The sequence below is a fragment of the Gymnoscopelus microlampas genome (assembly GCF_963454915.1).
Source record: "Gymnoscopelus microlampas genome assembly, chromosome: 2".
In the NCBI taxonomy this organism is placed as follows: domain Eukaryota; kingdom Metazoa; phylum Chordata; class Actinopteri; order Myctophiformes; family Myctophidae; genus Gymnoscopelus; species Gymnoscopelus microlampas.
In genome coordinates this window covers 27081986-27098839 of record NC_139939.1, presented here as the reverse complement: position 1 = coordinate 27098839, position 16854 = coordinate 27081986, and the positions used below count along the sequence as shown (strand labels likewise).

The following is a 16854-nucleotide window of genomic DNA, read 5'->3' as shown; positions in this document are numbered from 1 at the left end:
AGACTCCTTAAGAGCTGCATGGGATCACGACCTCGGGATCACTTTGTTAGACAATCAATGGGATGAAATGCTGGATTTGGTGCATACATCATCCATATGTGCTAGGCACAAACTGTTGCAATGCAAGATTTTGCATCGAGTCCATTTTACAAACGCAAAATTAGCCAGGATTTATCCCGAGAGATCTGACGCATGTAATAGGTGCAAACAATCTCCTGCTGACTACATACACATGTTCTGGTCTTGTCCCAAGCTGTCAGGATTTTGGGCTGCAGTATTTGATACCTTGAGCAGCGCTTTGGGTGAACCAATCGACCCTGACCCTCTTACCGCCCTTTTTGGTCTCAATTCTACTCCTAATAAATCATTATGGCGAGTCATCGCATTTACAACCTTGCTAGCCAGAAGGTTGATTCTCCTTAAATGGATACATCCGTCCCCTCCCACTCATAATAGGTGGATCCATGAAATCCTGTATTGTATTAAACTTGAGAAAATCAGGTTCTCCCTTGGCGGCTCGTTAAAGTCTTTTCATAAAACGTGGCAATCACTATTGGACCATATTGGCACCCTGGTTGTTGAAGTAGAAGTACTCAATAATTAACTTTGGGTAGACCCCCCCCCCCCCCCCTTTTCCCCTCCCTTCCCTCCCCCCCCCTCTCCTCCCCGACCATGTCAACTTCCCCTCCCCTTCCTTGTCCTGGATTGAATGTGAGATGCGCGTGTTGTTTTTTGTGTTTTCTATGATTTCTTGTTCTCATTTGTCTTGCTTTTTGTTCTCTGTTGTTATGTTTACTTTTCTTTTCTTGTATGTATCAAAAAATTGCAGACCCCTTTTGTTGACACTATCATCCATTCACTGTCTTTGTTTTTCTGCCAAAAATCAATAAAAGAGATTTGTAAAAAAAAAAAAAGCACCATACCGGCATCACTACATGTCATTGTCTATTCATAATGTCAGCCACATAGACCATATGTAGCAATCTTTCCATAAAGGGGTTTCTTTTTTAGACCACCCGTATATTTCAAGGTTGTACTTTGTTACATCTTGTGTATAGGTACATAAGAGTAAAACGTATTTTGGTTTGACTTCCTTCAGACAATGCAGCAGCATAGATAATAACACCACCAGAATGATGATAGAAATCGTAAAAAGATTTAAAGAAAAGAAAGAGTGCAAAAAAAGAGCAAAAATAGAATAAAATACAGCATCATCAAATGTACATGTGCATAAAAACTTGGTATATTGTATACACCAACAGCATCTTTTTCCCAGTAGCTGCCACCTAACTTTGTGTAAACAACTTCACAGTATATTCTATATACTGTGAAGTTGTACATTTGTAATGCCTTTTCACCAACATGTCTTCATTACTGTACTACAAGCTCAAGCATTTGAGCAGGGTTTTAATATGCTTGAGGAAACATGTTCCTTTCAAGTGCTGCATTTTACAGTTCAATTTGATCTTGAAGGAGGAGCTTATTGGCACAGTAAGCAAATGTTGACTAAATTATGCAGGTAAGTTTGGTAACATTGTAATGACTATGGAGAAATTGTAAACTGGGGGGGGGGGGGGGTAACTAATGGAAAAATGGTCTACGGTTATGTGGCTGAAGTTATGAATAGACCATGACATGTAGTGATGCCATTGTGGTCATATGGAGGCAAAGAAGTGGTATTTGGTGTAATATGTCTCTTCTAGTTAGGACTTCAGTTTCTGTAATGTGGCATGACAACTCATTCATCATGACATTAGCATTCACATTTCTGTGCACAAAACTGCACATTCTATGTATAATATGTCCAGCAGGGAGGGAACTGTCAAGTTAATGTGCTCCATATCTCAGAGACTCCATGAACTGAAAAATTACTTTTGAGCTGAAAATATAACTAGACCTATGAAAATAATAAATAAATACAATTTCAAAACACATTAAATCTGCATGCCATGCAGCAATGACGGGGCACTCACACTTTTGTCCACGTACGGATGCACAGCAGCCACCCTTCTGTTACCGCGGAGAAACATGATTCCAAATGTTCTCACTCACGGTTTTGATAACTTTTCATCGTTAAGGTCTTGTATGTACGCTGAGTGACTTTGAGTTGGATCTAATTATTCTCCAAGAGGAGTTTGTTAAAGTGCAACCTGTGTAAATGGCACAATAAATTCAAAACGGACGATTTTTGAGACCGATAAAATACATATTTTCTTTGTGATGTGTATGCAAAGTTTTGCAACTTTTTGTGATGTTTAGGCTCACAAAAATGCAATTTATTAGTGCTATAAATAATTCCTTACATTTCAACAGGGCTCCACACTGGTGCAGTGCTTGGGCCCTCAATATCATAGATATCATGCAGTTAACTGTACTTGAAATCGAGCAAGCTCCATCAGCATGAACTTACATACTAATAGTGCAGTCTTGTATGACACAACTTCAAATCTTCTGATGTTCAACCATACTAGTAGCCAATGAACTACATTGAAAACAACATTAAGGGGCAAATTCACAAAACAGATTGTGTGGCTCTTGGGATGCTAAACCCACACAAATAAACTGTAATTCTCAAAGCACAAAGGTTGAAATGCACTGCCAAGTCCGTTGCCAAGCAAACAGTGTCTCACTGCTCTGATGCTCTTCACGCTGTGTATTTAAATTAGGTAAAAAATTGTCCCCTTTCTAAGTATGCAAATGACCCTTACTGCAAATAAAACATCCTATTCACAAACATCAGTGTTAATAGCCATACGCAGTTAGAGAGAACTCACAGTAAATTAAGCATATTTTTAAGGTGTGTTACTTCTAGATTTTCCAGTGATCATGGCAGCACTGATTGTAGCTAGGTAGGGTAAAATATTATTTTCAAACAAAACAACATCAAATGGCAGATGTTTGAATCGATGGGCTCTAAAATGAACCGTTTTGATTACTACACTGGCAAAGCCACCATGTATACATTGACACATGGATAATTGCAATCAAATGCAAAACAAGGGTAAACTGCACTTGGCAACAAAACAGTGTGGGCGTGTGCACTGGCATTTCATTAAGCATAATATCGTTCAGATAGCACGGATCATGGTGCTATCAGCGGGCACGATCCATTCTTCATGACGATGCCCCTAAAATGTCCCCGCTAGAAGCCCCTTGAGGCTCCTTACACCCAACCAGACCAAATAGTTTGAACTTTGAACTGACTGACATTGCCATCCGTAGAGTACCGTGACAGTGTGGCTATAAAAAGGAAAAGATAAAAGAAAAAAATTGTGCCAGAATTGGAGGAGGGGTCAAAGGCCATGTCAGGTCACCAAAATCACTAGGGTTCATCCTGCATTCTGCCTATCAGATGATATATCTTGCATGCAAAGTTGACATTTTGGCCTGAATGTGCATAATGTGGCAACATGACGGGGTCATTCAAATGTTTAGGGTCATTCACCACAGGCAGCAAAAGTATACTCTGCAGGTTTCATGGCAATCCACACATTAGAAGCTGATAAATGATATCTTGTGTGTAAAATGAGGATTGCTCAAGAAGAAAGGCCCTGGGGTCAGCTAAATCAGTAGGGTTTCTTCTGGGAGCATCCAGCCCTTAGTTTTTTAGATACATTGTTTGGGACCAAAGTGGTGGATGGAACGACTGACACTGTCATTCTTATAAACCTACTAGAATAGTGCCTCAGAAGACAACTAGCCTGAAGAATGGTCAATTCTCTGTCTCATCTTTTGCGAACAAAGAAAAAGAGTCCGCACACCGTCTTAATGCTCCCGATGATTTATTGAACAAACAGCGGTCTGATACAACGTTTCGGCCAGAGGCCTTCGTCAGGTCATCTTTTGCGAACCCCATGGATTTAATTAATTTGTTAAAACAAGTTTGCTCTCAAATCAAATAATCTGTCAATTGAGGGGTCTTCGACTGAATACTCAAATCATCGGTTTCAGGGGGCAGCTCTAATGAAATACATTAATAATACCTCACAGATAGCCAAACTATTTTGTTACCCTGTCTGTCAATCAATTTATAAATTATGGGAATCTCTGTAGAACCGTCTAGAGTTTACTGTAAGTTAATCGGTGGTTCAGCAAACTGGCTGGCTACAAACGGCCACCCAAATCTTGCAAACCATTCATCAACTTCAACCTTATCTAGTGGTCATACCCAAAACGAGCATTCAACGCACTCATACATACTGTAGAAACATTCTCAAACCCAGTCCCAGACTAAACTACAACTACCCATCTTACTTAATTCAAATACCATAAAATTAATTTAATTGAAAGAGTCATCCGTTTGAACCATAGTAAAACAATGTCTTGAGGAATTAGGCACGGTTCTATTATGTGCTTATTTTATGCTGGTCGGATCCATTTAAAAGGCTTAACTTAACTATTTTGTGTGCGATGCACTACACAAAATCAACTTTAAGTGGAAGATCAATATGCTCACGCCTATGCTCCCATGGTCTTTTTCATGCATGTCAGTGTCTCATGCGAATGGTCTCTAGTCGTCAACACTTGGGGTGATTGGGTGGGTGGTTAGGGTTGTACTTTTAGAGAGGAGTTATTCTTTTGAGACACCATGGAGAGATTTGCATGCATTAGAGCAGCCAGGAGCAAATCAAATCCATTTCTCAGCTCCAGAGCACCTTCGACAGACACACACTCACACTCTCTGTCACACACACACACACACACACACACATTAACAGAGAGGAAAACTCATCTCCAAGTAGCAAAATCCCACATACAGGCCTATTCAAGTGAGGAAGCACCACTTGAAAGTTCTTTGCGTCTTAACTATATAATCCACCCACAGTTCTCCAAAGACAACTTTCTTTCACACCTCCCTTCACTCCAAATGTGAGGATCACAGTGTGTGAATCACAGAATGGATGTTTATAATCACCACTGTGAACAATCTCTTACCCATCTTGAATATCTCTCCTCACACAGACCAGACAGGCACAACCAGAGAGAAGGCTTGGGAACAGCTTGGGAACAGCCTTGCCATCATACGCCCCGGTCGGATTTATACTTACTTCTGCACCGGTGTCGAGCATAGCAGAAATAACCTATCTATTGTAGATCGTCTATTTTCAATGCGCAACACGATGCACAACCAAGTATTACTCAGCAGTATGCACTACTCAGCAGTTTTAGGAATGTATTCAGCAATGAAGTCAGTTTTCACTCACTGCTTGCTAGTCTATCAAGCTGGACAACTATTCCACTATCTTCAAATGCTACTCCCTGAAAGCAGCGCACGGGAAGCCGTCATTGTTCATAATTTCCGTTCACAAATATATATATTTTAAATATCTTTAACATATTTTTGAATTTCAATTTCTGCTCAATAGCAACCTAAAGATGCGTTGACCAATTTGATTTACAGTATGACAGAATTATGCAACTGCAAAGCTGAAACGAAAAGGGGGAGGCAGTCATCCTCTTTAGTCTGCACTTTTTCAGTGCTGTATGATGGAAGCATTTGTAAATTCTTTGAGCCAACATTCTGTCTCGAGAGACTAACTGCTCGCTAGCACTAAAACTTTTAAAATGGACATGACTGGGCATGATTCAAGTTTCAGAGGAATCCAGGTAGGATTTCATCTGAACACCTGAGGTGAGACGTTGTGGTGAACGTGCTTTTGTGTCCCCTTACTGAGTTGTGCTGTTTGAGGTACTCTGCTGCCATCTCCTCTGCGTTGCCCCCAATTTCTCCGATCAGGATGATTCCCTCTGTCTTTGGGTCCTGCAGGAACACCTCCAGACAGTCAATGAAGTTTGTTCCGTTGAATGGATCCCCACCAATGCCTGGAAAGAAGACAAAAAAAAAGCAACACCTGGGTTATCCAAGAGAGGATGATTTCAATTGGAAGTGGTTCATCAGCCCGTGAACTGGTTCATCAGCCCGTGTTAGTATGGTAAAGAACAGATGAAAAGTTCTTTGATATATGTGGTAATAGACTACGTTAGCCACAATGTTTTAAAATCAATTCCAAGTCAAAGCAGAAACAAAACCCATTTAAACTTGAGGCAGATTCTAAAAATGCCTTCTAAATCCTAAGTTTTCTGAAAAACGTGTGTTGCTATATATAGCTAAGATCTAAAATGACAGAGATGCTTTCCTGGATTGAATGGGTTAATGTTAACACATTCCCTGCCATGGACGGAGATCTCCGTAATTTCAGATAGAACCGTTCACCGCCATTGACGGATATCTCCGTCTTTAAAAACAAAAAATGCACAAAAGGGCGCTCTAACGCAACTTAGGAATGATCCATCCACTCTGAATTAACGGATGTGACGTCATCCCAAAAAACGTCCCTTCCGTCCACTCCTATATTAGGATTTGTAGAAAAACAACTACAGTAGCTCTGATTCTTTTTTGGGGGGGGTGAAAAATTAGCCATTTTCAATGTGCGATAGCAACAAAATGGCCGATTGCAGTAAATAAAAGTTCCAGTGGATAGACGAGACCCCCAGACACTTTTTGTTTACATCCGTGTGCACGTCGTGGCTTCTGCGGCTCTCCAAAGATACTCAAAACAAGGTGAAAAATGCTGGCAGCAATGTGTTCTCCTTAAATCTAAATGCTGTGTTTTGCTTTACAATTTATTAAACTTTGCAGATGTTTGTCTATTACCACAGAGAAACAATACGCATTTCAGTTTTATGAGGTTTTCACATAATTTCTGTATGTTCAAGTGCAAGTCATTTTTTTTATAAATTTCCATCAGAATGCAGAACATAGTTGCACAAATCCTACATGTCTACAAGACAAATAACAGAAGTTTCTATATCATTATTTACTCACCAAAATAATACTTTACTGATTAAAAAAAGAAACTCAACCAAGCATTAAAACATTTTGCAATACTTAAGAAACTTTTAGCTGAATTTGCCATGTCTATTCAGCATTTCTTAGGCAATAGATCAGAATTAACATGAGAACACTAAGAAATAATGAATGAAATAATTGCTATGGTAGGATCAAAGACCCATTAAATGTTGCATTCAGTATTGCAGTCTAGTGTGAAGTAAATTCATTAAAATAGACAGTGGTAATAAGCTTACCAATGCAAAGTGATTGGCCGAGGCCAACTTGTGTGGTCTGGTGCACTGCTTCATATGTGAGGGTGCCTGATCTGGACACAATGCCTAAAACAAATGGAAATACAATTGTAATGCTGCATATTACAGACCTGCCAACCATGGGGAAATGTTTCAGTACCACACTCGCATGCTTTCGCACCACTTCAGCGCTGCTTAACCTTGAACACAGTCATTTCCCCACCCGCCTCCATAGCATCCAATATTCATCAACATATAAATCAAAACATAAATATATTGTGAGTAATACAAATATTGTGATTGATACCATTATCAAACACACACACACACACACACACACACACACACACACACACACACACACACACACACACACACACACACACACACACACACACACACACACACACACACACACACACACACACACACACACTCTGAGATTTTAACTACGCTTGGTAATAGAAGTTTTCATTTGTTATTGTGGCCTGCCATTAGAGCTGGTTATTTATTGGTATGGAATCATTTTCTCTTTCAGCCTACTAGTGGCTTTGGTGGAACTGCTATATGCATGTTTGGGATCTGAGATTATCAGCACCATAGTAACAGTATTTAACTTACAGTACTACAACATGGTAAAGCATTAGCACTTATTTTCATTATGGGAGATACTTACATACTGCAGCTAGTATTGACATTTCGGTTGTAATTTTAATCCCTTTTAATTTACAACACTTGAAATACATTATATATTGCCCTGAAAATATGTATCAATTGTTCAATTATAACCTGATGATGATCCTTTATGACTGATGTCAATATCAGTTAGCTTGCAAATAATTTACATACAAAACTTCCAGTTTAGGAAACAGAAATAGATGTTCATGTGGGACGCCAATCTCATCCAATCAGGAAAGAGAGAAATTGAGAGGGATCAAACCAAGTGTTGGTGTTCATTTGCGTGTTCTGTGTATTAATAGTCACATCAGAGACCAATTTGTCCCTCCAGCCATTAGGATATGTGTCTGCAAGGAAGAAGCGAATTGGCTGCAAGCCGACTTCCAAGCGTATGGGATTCTACACTTTTTGTCATTGGGGAGATTAAGAGGTGAGTGCAGAAAAAAATAGCAATCTGACTAAAACAAAAGACTTGACTCTTTCGGTATGACAGCAAGAGGTAAGATAATCACTGCAGCATGCTCTTAACCACTTGCTCTTTCAACTGACAGAGACGTCAACTGATTTTGCTGTGTAAGACGACTGCCAGTAAATGTCTACTGGCCTGCAGAGACACATACATTCACATGGCGTAGCGTCATCAGCATGTTTTAGCTGGGGGCGGAGTCGGGAGGGAGTGGGGGAATGAACAGATTTGCCCCAGCTGGTGTAGACAGCAGGGTGTGGGGTTTTCAAAGTCAGATGCTGTAAAAGTATCTTACTAATACTAATTTAAAATACTAAGTAGGCGTCATGTCTTGCCAGATCACGGGCCAATTGTATTCCGTGTAGACGCTCGACAATGCTGGCTGCACCGCGGTGGATTAGAACCCACAACCTCCACGGTGGTGGGCAGCCACCCAAAAAAGATTTAATAATAAAACGATAATACAACTTTCCGAGGGTGAGTGAACGATTGCATTCCACGGGTCCTGATGGATTTTACTTGGCTGTCAATGTTTCTATCGTCCATACAATCGCTCTGAAAGTGATACAAACGGTCGTGTACGATGTAAGCTATATAACTCAATGAGGCAGATCATTCAAGTTTCCCCCACGCTAAAGCCAGATGTGACGTTTTTGGGCGTTCCTGTCGATCTCTGTGTGTGTATGTATATAGATCTTATCAAGCTATCTGCTGTCTGGGAAGAGAAAAGCTGGGAGGAACTAACAGAGGAAAAGAATCAGTCAATATTACAGAGCTGCCGTATTCCCTTCTATTCATAGACACAGGTGTCATGTATCAATGAACACTCACTTCAAATAGTTCAAATAAGGTTAAAACCAAAATACCCACAATCATTCAAGTGTTATTCCTTTCATTTTGCACTGTTAAGTAATGTGAACAACCCTGAGTAAAGCTTTTGTACATGCTGTCGTACTCCTGCACTGCTCCAATAACAAAAACTGTTACTTTTCAGAAAATGAAAAACTAACGTTTTCCAATGGATCGAATGTAGTTATTATTTTGTCACAGGCTATTGTTAACACTTTTTATTGGTTCAATATGTATAAAACCACTATTTTTTGGTTCATTTACCTGAGGCTCATGGGGAGTGACACACATTTTATCTATGGAAATTCTTCTACCTCTAGGAGAAACATGTTCATACATAAATGTAGAATTGGTTTCCATTTCAGGTTGGGCCTTTGAATACATTCACATTTCACAGAATTCACAGTTCATCAAACCTTACCAATTCTCCCTTTCTTGTGAATGTGGCCAGGCATGATCCCAATCTTACATTCTCCAGGCTGCAAATAAAGCATTTCAGAGAAATAAGTGCAGTTACACAATTGCATTATTTTTTTCTCCTTCACTACAAGGCCTTATAATCCTTCCCGAATGCATTATAGTCCCTCCAGAATGCCAAGTCTAATACTCCAAATTCAATTCTAGTTCTGAAAGAGGAGCTTCCTCCATATCGTTCTTTGGTAAACGAAGGCACGGTAAATTATGTTCAGTGAAACATCGGAAATGCCAAGCACTATGAAAACACACTAAAATAAAATGTAATGGTGAATATTTCATAACGTTTACTAAAACAATGTGCTGTAGAATAAAAAAAGGTAAATCATACAGTCGCATAGTAAAACATGTTCAATAGAAGAGAACAATGCTTTAGAGTTAGACGTAAACAAGCTTGTATATAATCATACATGTATATACTATGCCCTACTTTCTATTAACCACTTTAACCCTGGGCATGTCATTTTAGGCAAAATTAAATACTAATATTACTATTAATAAAATCACTACTACTACTACTACTACTACTACTACTACATACAGAATTAAACATTTGGGCGATTTTTGAAATAATTTAAATGTTTTAGTGTTAGTTAGGTTTTGTTTTGTTGCACTTAACAGGTTTACTAAATGATCTGCCCTTGACAAAATATATGTCGTTTTTTTATCCTGAACCACTAACAATGGCTTTGTTCTTTTGGTCTATTTCTATTGGCATTGAAGGTCAAATGATGGTGTCACGGTGATACTAACTCACACAAACATTGTTCCAACAATATGATAAAGCCCCTGTGTCTGTGTCTTCTTACATTGATGACTCCTGGGCAGTTGGGGCCGATGAGCCGGGTCTTGGTCTGTCGCAGAAGCTTGTGCTTCACTCGCACCATGTCCTGCTGGGGGATTCCCTCAGTGATGCACACCACAAGAGGGACCTCTGCATCTATAGCCTCAATAATGGCGGCAGCCGCAAAGGGAGGGGGGACATAGATCACAGTGGCTTCGGCCCCCGTGCCCTCCCTCGCCTAAAAACACAAGTGAAAGCATGAGGCACATAAAAGTGGCAATTTATAAGATAGGAAACAGTGCCATCTAATGGTTCTCATTTAATTAGGTTTGAAACGCCTCAGTGGTTAAAAAGACCATTACCTGAGAATTCCAGGGATTTAAAAAATAGCATGATTGTCAACTGTTTAATCTCACAGAATGCTCAATGAAAACCTGCACAAGTCATTTCAACACAGCAAAATCCTCAATGTTGATTTAACTCTGACAAGAGTTAGTATTGTGCAAAAAGTAAAACACCTACCTCCTTGACAGAATTGAAGACCGGCTTCCCAAGGTGCGTCTTTCCCCCCTTGCCAGGAGAAACTCCTCCGACCAACTGGGAGCCATAGTCCAGAGACTGCTGACTATGAAACGTCCCCTAGAGGGAGGCAGAGAGTCAACATACAAGGATGAGCAATAGGTGGTGGAGGAATAGCCAGTTAGTCACACTCTCAGCATCAACCTTGAGATGTCATTCTTGGCAGGAGAGAAGCTGCCATTGACAATGAATAATTTGTACAGAATGTTGAAAAGGGTAAAGGGATTGACACCTAAAGCCGCATCAGAAGAATACCATAACTTCAACTAAGCCTGATATCAATCAATAAATGAGTCAAGAAATTATAGTGTTAAAGTGAGGAAGTTATCCAGTAATTGGCTCCACTGTCACATTTAATTGGGGCATCATGCCATGTTCTTCAGGAAGTAAAGACCTCACTGTTTGGTGTCATTAGCAAGTAATCATGGAACCAAGCAATGATGCAACCCAGTGCAGTGATAAATGCATCTACACTTAAATTACCTATAAGATCAAATTCAGCAGGCTAACATATGTGAGCTTATTCATTTTTATATAGTGGTACATCATAAATATTCTAATACCGCAGATGCTGGTACATATGCATACCTTTGCGTAAAAATGGTTTGGATGGAATGCAGAAAACACAAATCTGTGAAATTTCTAAATTGATTATCAACTAACATATCAAATAATATGGTTAAGGATTATAATTTACTAGAAATTATCCTATCATTAAAAGGTATTATATATGAATACAGGGGGGAAAACAGAATTGTATTTCCCCTGTTCTTCCAAAGATCTACAGGTTTATTTATTTATTATTTACCCAGGGAGGAAGCTAAGTTAGGGTGCTTAATATAAGCCACACCCTGAACACACACACCCACAGTACAGCTGACCAGTACAACCTCAGTATTGCTGGTCACTGAACAGCTCCACTGGAGCAGTCTGGGTTTCAGTGCCTTGCTCAAGGGTACTTCAGCGGTGTTGGGGGAGGGAGGAGTGGTGGCCAATCACTTTCCCACCCAGATATAAGTACTAGACATAAATATCCAAACTAAACATTACTGGCCTACAGTACATTTCTTATCCCCGATTAAGAAAATGTTCATAACAAAAGGGAAATTAAGAGTTAAAACTCAAATAACATGAGCAATAAATGAAATGAGATATATACTTTATATATACTTTATACGTACATATATACTACAATAAAATAGAGCTATCAAACTAGTACTGAAGTGCATTTGAAATCTAATTTTGAATAACTAAAAAATAAAAAAAAATAATTACATGTATTCTTGTTAGTCATAAAGGCCAGTTAAGATAAGGATACATTTATGGTGTGAATCAAGGAAAATGTCTACTTCAAATGGCCTTTACAGTTAGAGATACGTTTTGATTGTTATTATTGTCTTTTTAAGGAATCAGAACTCAGAAGCAAGTCGTTTGATTCTAGAATCAAATTATTATACACCTTTCTATTCTTATTTCCATTTCCAACGCTTATATGGACTAACATGTGTTCCATTACTCCTGTCTGTCAGACAAAGTCAGTGCATGCCCACCGGATCTTTTCTTCCCCCTATGCAGTGGCAACAGTTTGACCTGCTGTGCTGACAACAGCAAAGTTTGGGGATATTTCACAGAAAGTTCGCTACAAAGTGAAATGCATTATTCAAGGTCTTTATTAAGGCATTATGTGCTTTAAAGTAAGAGTGCTTTGAGAACATGCAGCAGCAACCATAATATGTCTAAAATGACAAACACCTACTACATTTGAGGGCAGAGAAATGTGGCATATTTGCCTGCTTGAAACCGGACACTTGCTTGTCCACAGGCAATGGAAATAGCCTGTGGATGGGTGGAGTTGACACCAGCTATATTTCATCTTCAGGTAGGCCGTCGATAATGTCAACTTTTGTAACACTGTCATTAATATGTAGCTTCATATACTGTACTGGATATACTGTATCAATGAAATATTGGACAGTTCACAGGTTGTTTATGAACTGGAAGTAGGAATGTAACGGTACACTCAATTTACAATTCAAGATACGATTTTCACACAATTGTGATTCCAAAAGATTATGACTGAACAATGTTTTCATTATTTCTCAGACAAAAAATAGAAAATATTCTATTTATCTTATCTATCCAATTAAAGAATCTCTTCTCAAAACTAGAATTATAATGGCCTCTGCCATTTAAAAATAGTATTGTGAATCTTTTTCATTTTTCATCTCAACTATTTGAATTGTTGCATATTCATTTGTATCGATAATTACATTTTAACTTACCATTGATTCTTTAAACAAACCATTTTAAAGAATCAATGGTATCAGAATCTGAATCTGCAAATGATATTATTCAGTCCTTACAGCAAGTGGCCATTGAGCTATTTGACTGGAACTGAGCAAGACAATACAAAAATGAAAAGAAAAAACACATAAACACACGCACCAAATCTGTTGATGGTATTATAAATAGTCTTTACTGGGTGAAGCCAAGAGAAGTTACTGTACCTGTTTCCCTGTAAACCCTTGGCAAATGACCTTGGTGTTCTTGTCAATGTAGAGGTTCTGTCTACTGGCAGTATAACAGTGCCTCACTCCACTCTGCTGCACTGAAAGGAGAAAGGCCCAAAGAGTGAGATTTGGGGGGTAGCCTACATCAGTGATTCTCCACCTTTTTTAATCTTAAGGACACCCACTTTGATATGCATTAAGCCACATACCCCATTTTGATAGTATTTCCCGCCACTGGGACTGACCCCAATGTACACTGTAAAATCCTCAGTGTTAATTTAACTCCGAGAGTGTACAACTCGTCAAAGACTGCAAGGGTCCATTTGGAACCCTTGTAGTCCCTGGACACAGGTTGTGAGCTTGTAGATCGCGTATTGTTGAATATCCAAAGTATAAAGTAGGGCTTAAGTGGTTAAATCAGTGATTCATTTCAAAAACCTTTGTGAAACCTTCACCAAGGTTACTAAAAAGGGTCAATTGGTGAAGAATGTAAGGTGTGCAACGTGTGCTTTGTTATCCAAAAATAATGGACATCATTAATCTGTGAACATTCTTCACTGCCAAAGATGAAAAACTGAACGAGAGTCCATACATAGGCTTTGGTTCCACCTTCACGTTATGCTGCTACACATGGGCAAAATGAAAATCTACACTCAGGCCTAAAATATATGGCTTAATTAAGTTTAATCATTTCCCAACTTACAAAATGCCCTTTGATTTAAGGTAGGTTGGGAAATTCAGTGTGGTACAAAGTTGTTAGGGAAATGCATCCTCCTGGGAGTCCTGGCTTTTACAAGAACATAGAAGATCCTATCACAAGTAGCAGAGTGAGCTTCATAGCGGTGGATTGACTGTGATAGACTGTGTCCAATAATATTAAGGCGTAAACCACCTAATGGAACCCTTTATAAACTGTGGATGTAGAGAAGGTGCTCTCTAATCAGAAATAATACTGTGGTGATAAAGTCTCCAATTAGTGCTTTCATTGCAATTACACTGGCGGTATTGACTCTGAAGGTAGATTATGTCCTTGAACAAGACACTGAACTCCTAACTGCTCCTGATGAGCAGGTTAGTGATTTGCATGCTTTCATCGATTGGTGTGTGAATGGGAGAATGTAAGATTATATAAATATAAATGCAGCATTTTACATGGGTATTGCTTTGAGTCTAGCCAACCATTAACCAGTCTCTTGATCCACGTTTCAAACACACATGCCCTATTTACTGACTCTACTGACAACCAGCAATCAGTGAACTTAGCACTTTGACCAGTGTGTGAGGAAATGCAACCAATCATAAGTTCAGGAACTATGAATCACAATATTGTTTTTCAGACAACCCAGGGAAGGGAAGCCATTGGTTCCTTTTGTCAGTGGCAGTGATTTAAACCTAATGTAAAAGGTGCTGAGCTGATGGGTTAGCTGTCAAATCCATGGCAGAAATGCTGCTTAACATCTTAACATTAGCTGCTGCCTCCCAAGAAAGCTGAATGAAAATGTAAACTTTAGCCACGACGAGATAACGTGTTAAATGAGGCGCACAGAACACATGGTCATGCTAAAATAAGCAAGAGTCATGCGAGGTCAAAGTTCTACTCTTAATTGTAAAGTGGAGGCTTACAAAAGGTCCCCAATGGAAACGAGCCAAAGGCTTTCTTGGGTTTAAAATCCTCTTAGCAGACCTTGTATTGAACTGTACTTGCCTGAGCTTGTCTTTGTAAACTATATTAATAAAGTATTCAATCAATCAAACTCAGGTTAACATCTAGCGGCAAGTCAGTGTTGTCAGATTCTGCGAGAGAAACAAGCAACAAGGTCTTCTAGGAAAACAAGCCCAAAAGAAGCAACTGATTGATTGGATTGATTGATTGAATACTATATTTAGAAGTTTGCAGAAAAAAAACACATGGAAATACAGTTCAAATACAAGGTCATCTAAATAAAACAAGAAAGCCACTGGCTTGTTTCAATTGGGGTCCCTTTGTACTCAATTCATAGTGTATACTCAATTCATAGGCCACATGAGCATGCACTTATATATGCATCGGTTATTTGATCTACAAGCTCACAACGCGTCAAGTTGCGAGCATAGCTTGTAGATCTGCTATTTTCCCCCCAAAAAAATCTTGAAATAAAATGTGGAATATTTGGAAACGTTTTGAAACATTCTAACAACACAAATAGGCTACATATTAATTTGGGTGGTCCATGGTGACATGCAAATATTTTAGAACTGGTTTAAATAGTAATTAAAACATTTGGAAGCAAGCCCAAATAAGCAACTACACTTTAGAAACAACCGCAAAAAAAACACAACCCGCAACTACCAATATTTAATAGCAACTTTACAGAAAAATAACCCCAAAGTCGCTCATAATAAGCGGACTTGGCAACACTGGTTGGAGAGCTAATGCGAGCACAATGCTAGCAATGTTGTTAGCTGACAGCCTGACAACAAACACCCGACCGACCAACAAAGTCACCGCACGGTGCACAAAGAAAGCTGCTCTCCTTCACTATTGTTGTGCAAAACAACAGACTGTGTGGTGGTTTAATAACATTATAACAGCTTGGTACTTACAGAGCAGCCTGGTAAACAACCTACAGTGAGACATCTTCGGTCATTCACCAATGACACGGGAGGCTGTGGACCTAATCCTGATCTGCTGGGTGACCACAAATATGCCTGATGGAGTTTGGCAGTTGAAGATATACGGTTTTGGAAAACACTGGAAACAGCATTTTTTTATTGCAGTTTTTCATGCCTATTTTTTTGTTTTACTATTGTGTGATGTTTAGTACACAAGGCAGTTCTTCACACTAAAATAATGATAGGCAATTGAAAGATTAAACTTACGTTCGCAAGGAACACTGGATATTGAAGTTTTTCCACAAAATAATGAAATAACGCCTTTTCACAACTAGAGGGCGCCACTATCACGTTCCAAAGAGCAAATACAATTTACAGTTAACCTATAGTACATTTGCTTTATTATTACCGATCATTTTAAATCAAACTTTTAAAATTGAACTGGCAAGGCTGTATAAAATTGAGAGACATGCAGAGTAGGGAAAATTATTCCAACAACCAGTGTTGGGGAAGCTTTGAAAGCATATAATAGCTTGTAAAGCTACAACTACTTCACCATGGCAGTAGTTCGAACAAACTACATTTGTACCCCTGGGAGAAATGTAGTTTGTAAAACTACAGCTACATAGTGAAAGTAGTTCAACTAGCCTACCTTTTTATTGTATAAAATACAATATAATAATATCATGTCAGTCAGCATCATGGTCAGTAGCCTATAGGCTACTATTATCATGATTCATGTCAGCAACATGATCAGTATCATGATTCATGTCAGCAACATGATCAGTATCATGATTCATGTCAGTATCATGGTCAGTATCGTGATTCATGTCAGTATT

At 38.9% G+C, this 16854-nt stretch overlaps 1 protein-coding gene across 1 annotated transcript in view; it reads right to left on the bottom strand.

Annotated features, from left to right (window-relative positions):
* The window catches only part of suclg1 (succinate-CoA ligase GDP/ADP-forming subunit alph), a 29949-nt gene extending 13866 nt beyond the window's left edge, over nt 1-16083 (bottom strand). Inside the window, exons 1-7 of the mRNA XM_084043697.1 lie at nt 16007-16083; nt 13421-13521; nt 10857-10973; nt 10360-10572; nt 9498-9555; nt 7087-7170; nt 5672-5823 (exon numbers count right to left, since the gene is read on the bottom strand). Of these exons, the coding sequence (XP_083899823.1) occupies nt 5672-5823; nt 7087-7170; nt 9498-9555; nt 10360-10572; nt 10857-10973; nt 13421-13521; nt 16007-16040 (759 nt within the window). The 5' untranslated portion in view covers nt 16041-16083. The remainder of the gene's footprint in view (nt 1-5671; nt 5824-7086; nt 7171-9497; nt 9556-10359; nt 10573-10856; nt 10974-13420; nt 13522-16006) is intronic.
* Nucleotides 16084-16854: the final 771 nt, after the last annotated feature.